At 34.7% G+C, this 5,659-nt stretch overlaps 1 protein-coding gene across 5 annotated transcripts; it reads right to left on the reverse strand.

Annotated features, from left to right (window-relative positions):
- Nucleotides 1–638: 638 nt before the first annotated feature.
- LOC140978214 (glycolate oxidase 1-like) lies at nucleotides 639–5,356 on the reverse strand. Of its 5 annotated transcripts, none has more exons than XM_073443075.1 (12): nucleotides 5,266–5,356; nucleotides 3,888–4,061; nucleotides 3,607–3,731; nucleotides 3,089–3,135; nucleotides 2,887–2,964; nucleotides 2,546–2,670; nucleotides 2,304–2,370; nucleotides 2,146–2,208; nucleotides 1,992–2,061; nucleotides 1,797–1,897; nucleotides 1,289–1,393; nucleotides 639–1,025 (listed from the first exon to the last, which is right to left on the reverse strand). In XM_073443075.1, the coding sequence occupies exons 2-12, from the start codon at nucleotides 4,022–4,024 to the stop codon at nucleotides 840–842; spliced, it is 1,104 nt and encodes a 367-aa protein (XP_073299176.1). In that variant the 5' UTR covers nucleotides 4,025–4,061; nucleotides 5,266–5,356; the 3' UTR covers nucleotides 639–839. The 5 variants fall into 5 exon arrangements, with proteins under 5 accessions (XP_073299176.1, XP_073299175.1, XP_073299174.1 ...); XM_073443074.1 differs by lacking the exon at nucleotides 5,266–5,356 and adding an exon at nucleotides 4,741–5,012; XM_073443073.1 differs by lacking the exon at nucleotides 5,266–5,356 and adding an exon at nucleotides 4,645–4,680.
- Between the last annotated feature and the right edge of the window lie 303 nt (nucleotides 5,357–5,659).

Raw genomic sequence — 5,659 nt, forward strand, 5'->3', positions numbered from 1 at the left:
GCCATGTTATAAGTAAGAAACATTAATAATATATGCACATGAAAGTGACATTTCTTTTTATTTAAAAACTACTTATTATAGGGACAAATTAAAACCACGTTAAATTCTTTAATGAGGTGTATATACATAATAATTAAATTATATTCTTGGATTTTGGAAGTTGATGACATACCCATGTTAGCATGTATTACTACAAATAACACAAATATATTATATTTCACAAACCAAAACGTAAAAGCATATATGAATGTGGAAGTTTGAACTTTGAGGCATTGTCTCCATCAAATTTTGTATGCATGCCGCTCTCCCTACATGTAGCTCCTTCACGTGGAGGACCAATTCCGAAGTCGGCAACATTAATAATCTCTAGTCGAATGAAAAATAAAAATAAAAATTGGTGTATAATTTATTTATTTTTAAAAAAAAACTATGAAAAATATTATATGATGGTTGCGTTACTTTTTGTTGGATAATGAACTTTGATCGATGAATATGTGGGATCTTGGGCTTTTTGATCATTTCTTGGTTACAAGCCTATTGCATTAATCCTAGCGAGAAATATTTCAAATGCTTGATATAGCCCATATTTCAAATTCTTGATACAGCCCATATATATATATATATATATAATGGCTAGATTAGATAATTTAAATTATTTATTAAACAATCACAAAATATTTCATTTGGAAAACAAAAACTCAAAGCCGGTCCAAACCGCAATTGAATACCACGAACCATTAAATGACGAATAAATGATTTATAACAAAGATGGCATTATTGATCAGCAAACTGGTATTTTTAATAATGACTGGTACGTACTTCCACCACAAACTCAGACTTCACAATCTAGGGGTAACACGAGGTGTGTCACCCGGCACCTGAATATGAGAACGGGTGATCTCCTTGATCGAGCGACAACCACTTAATGCCATGGTAAGCTCGAACTCATCGCGCAGCATCTGAAGAACTTTTCGTACACCTGCCTCCCCATCAACTGCTAATGAGAAAACAACTGGCCTTCCAATCTGTAGTATCCATTGCCAACGGGAAAAAAAAAAAGTTCGTTAGCTTATTGTAAGACTCAACGACAATGATTGTTAACTTTAAGTAATATTGAATTTAATGCGGATTCCAGGTAAATTTATTCTAGTCATGTATATGTAGTATGTACAACACGAAGTTTTAAGTTCTAATGATCAGAAGTAGGAAGTATAAGTGAAGGAGAACTTGTGAATTAAACGCTAAGTTTGACGGTGTCATATGTAGAAGCCGTGTCTTCAATACTTACGAATACACCAGATGCTCCAAGGGCTAATGCTTTAAAGACATCTGTTCCTCGCCTAATCCCACCATCAAGAAAAACGGGAACTCTGCCCTGTGCTGCTCTTGCAACCTGCAAGTTTCCAAACTAAAATGTTTGAACCTGGATTGGCTATAAAGTATACTGGAGAAGGCTGTGTAAACCAGAAACATTTTCTCAAGTTTGGAATCATTATATTACTTGCTAAACACTATCAACAAACTAACAGACACAGATGTAATTCCACCTTGGGCAAAAGTATTCAACTCGCAAAAATGAGAGAATAAATATCGTGTGTTCGATTAACAACAGTTTACATAGCCAAAATTCATAATTTAAGGAGTGTTCTATATTGTCTACAAAAATCATGCATGTATTAAAAAGGTCAAGAGAAATGGAGGCGACCATGGTTGCTGGTCTCCCCCTCCCTTGAGTTACTGTCCAAGAGGAACAAACTTAATAGGGAATTGCAATAACCGAAACAAGTAAATATAACCTCTTCCAAGGCCATTATGGTTGCAGGAACATAATCAAGTTGTCGAGCTCCGTGATTGGATACGATGATTCCAGCTGCTCCAGCTTGTATAGCTAGGGAGGCTGAAATACATTCAAATAAGACATCAACGAGGGGCACCAATATAACATAAAGAAAGATTGAAAAAAATTAAATTTACCAAAGTAAAGGGCATACCATCTTCGGCGGTTAACACACCCTTCACCAGGATCGGCAAGTTAGTGATTGTCAGGAGCCACTTCACATCCTGTCAGGTTTTATCAAGAAGAAAACATAAAACTGATATTCCTGCAATTTCGCCAGATTCATCAGGTGAAAATGATGTTCCTACCTTCCAGCTAAGAGATCGGTCGATTTGGTTGGCGACAAATGAAGCAAGTCCAGAGTCATTGGTCTAAAACAGCCACAAATAGTTGGTAGGATGGTGGGATTAAAATACAAGATCACTGGACTAAATTTATTCAATGAGAGGTATTTTAGCATATTTACCTTATCTATCGTGGCAAGATTCAATTTTTCGTAATTCTTCAGTGTCAAGTTATGTGGCAAAGCGAATCTGCTTACACAAAAATAAAATATCAATGAACAGACAAAACTAGCGCAAGAGGAAACACATACACATACATGTTAAATAAAATTTCTCAGTCAAACTAACTGGAAGATCAATTAACAAACCTAACATTAGAATTTGAATCTCTTCAAGAGAGGAGAATATTCAGTAAAGAGGTGACCTGTTCTTAATATCAGCTTCCCTGCGCCCAAGTCTTGGAGTGTCCACAGTCAGGACAATTGCCTTGTAACCAGCATTTTCAGCCCTTTTCACGAGATGAGTTACAATGCTTCTGTCTTTGGTAACCTAAATTTAAAGAGAAAAATCTCTCATCTCTGAGGCTACGATTTTAAATGAGGATCTGTGCTATATAACATGGCTATTATTAATGGATTCCAATTGCTCATTCTGTGAGGTAGTAATTAGATACGAGGGAGAATACTATATTATCATGGAAAATAACAAGCAGAGAATCAGCAGAATGGCCGACAAGTAGAAGTGGATGATGGTTTTTGGACTTACATAAAGCTGAAAAAATCGAATTCCAGGTACTGTGGATGCAACCTCTTCAATGCTGGAGGTGGCCCATGAGGATAACGTCTATATAGCACATCAATCATCGATCAGTAGCAAGGCAATAGAACGTTTCAATCAGTGTTGCAGGCAAAGACTAAGATGAAACTTTAACATTGAGAAAGAAAATAGAGGTGATGAAAATCCGAACCATGATGGTGCCCGCCGACGATGCCGCTCTTGCTGTTGCGAGCTCTCCTGCATCAAGCAGCCATTTAAAAACTATTTCAAGCACTTGGGAATGCATATAAAGGATGAAATATATGCCAAAATATGCTTTTAGATTTAAGGGTCCTAGAAAAATCTTTGAAACATGATCATATACTTTGTTGAAAATTATAAATTTGAGTTTTGCATCAATCAGCTTCAGAAATGCTATAGATAAAGTACATTATTAAGGTAGTGTTTGCAAATGTTTTAAAAAAAGTGATATGGACGTTTCCTTTACAAAATTTTGCAAATTTGTTAAAAAAAAGTTCATAATCACTTTTTTTTAAGCATTTGCAAACACTACCTAAGAAGTTGCGTGCACAAATTTTACTTTCTACATATTAACAACAAATTTACAATAACATATCATACAATCGTGTGTTTAAAAATGTTTCTCATACATGATTGTTAACTCAAGATAATTGAAAATCTGGCTACCAAGCTGTTTATACTTAATACCTTCTGGATGTGCCATTTTCTGCATAGCCGTAGGAGCAATCATTATGGGACTTGAGATTTTGAAGCCCAAGACAGATGTATCTGTATCAATCTTGCTAACATCCACTAATATACGGGGACGGAACCTATACAGCAAATAGAGCTTTTTTTAGTTTTTGGCAACAAAGCCAATCCAGATAAATGATATTTGCTTTATTCCTTGTTCTTGGAAAATTAATGAATCTCTAGAAAAAAGATAATGCATACAGCAAGCATTCAAAGGAACTACTGAGGCACTTTACGTAATCTTAGAAAAAGCATTTCGGTTTTCTTTGAGAGTCCACTGGTCCTCGGCACCAGAGGCATAATAGTCATAAACCATTTTTGGTAATTTCTCCCTGGCAAGGGCTTCGTACTCCATAACATTTGTAATCTCCATTTGCTCGGATGTCTCCCCTACAACGCAACAAGAAGATCTGGATATAATTCAAAACCAGTGAATAATCATAGAGAAAAATCAGGAGACATTTTGGAATAAGGAAATAGACATTTTGGAATAAGGAAATACTCATCCTAAGGACCAGGTACTTGTAGAACCGCAGTTAAAGTTCCGTTCTTGCTCATTAAATTGTTGTACAGGTAGAAAAACAATGCATTTTATATATTTTTCACATGAATATAGTTGTGGGTGAGAAGATATTATCAGTTTACCATCTTCCATGAACAAAATTACAGTTGTTACTTATCTACAAAAAAGAGTGCTGAAGCACCTGTTGAGATCCTATAATATATGCAAATTGAATCTAAAAGTCCTGTGACACTAACTCGATATATCATGACGAATTGTCTGAGTTTATAAGCCCCTTACCACCTGAATTCTTATGTGTGAGAGGAATTTACAGAATCTTACCACGCAATGATGAATTATTATGCCACACACCATATATTCTTTCAGTAATGGACATAAAATTAAGTGCCTAAACCATTAAAATAACAGTTCACCATCAACGAAATTCACAAAATCCTTCCTAAACCGTCATTAGAAAAAAAAGCACAAACATTAATGGACTCGCCGACATGCTCATACGATGTGATAACCGACACATCTTTTTCTTAAGTAAAAGCATAGAGTGTCGGTACCTGTTCTATTTATACCTTAATGAATGATAAGCTTTCGTAGAAAAATAAGCTCTTATACACACACACTGCTCTTATATATTGCTTGTGACAACTTTGAATTCCTTCAATGATTCACTGGCGTAGACCTACCCTACACACTACAACTTGTTCCAGCCAATATCCGTATCTTCAAAAAATCAATAAATTACTGCAGCAAACCCGCCTAATCGGCGTAAAATTGATTGATGTCGAGTCGACCTATTTAATGCCATTACCATATCATTACAATACAAAATAACAATTACAGATCAAAATTCATCGCAGATTATCGCTCACCTAATAAACATGAGGAAAAAAAAAAGAAAAAACCAAGCAGACGCTGATCAATAGAGCTGTAAATTCCAGCATTCTCAGGAAACAACCAAATAAACTGCGAAGAAATTAGACTACAACTAAAGTTCAGAAGTACGGATACGGAAAACTATTATCAAAGTAACTCAAAAGAATGGAGAAATCGAATACACATAAACGATGTTGAAGAGAGAAAATTTCGGTGCAAACCTCACAATGCCGATCGACTGCTGACAGAGAGAACTAGAATTTGCTACGCAAACACAGCGCGCATATATATATAAATAATAAGGACAGGCTGATGTGTAAAATTCCAATTTGGCTGTCTACAAATAAATATTTAATCCTACTCTTTCTGTGATCTCATTTTAGGAATAAATTTGCATTAAATTCTTACATTTATATTCAACTTTTGTCAGAATAATTATTTTTTTATTCTTAATCCATAAAAAAATGTTCACCTCTTTTTTCGGATAAAATTGAAACATAATAATAAAAATATGATATTAATAAATGATATTTGAGGATAAGATGTTTCAAATCTGGTATTAATATATGATTGATTAGTATTCAAATATATATAACAAGTATTGATATTAATAAC

Source organism: Primulina huaijiensis, chromosome 6 (genome assembly GCF_012295235.1).
Source record: "Primulina huaijiensis isolate GDHJ02 chromosome 6, ASM1229523v2, whole genome shotgun sequence".
Taxonomy (NCBI): Eukaryota; Viridiplantae; Streptophyta; class Magnoliopsida; order Lamiales; family Gesneriaceae; genus Primulina; species Primulina huaijiensis.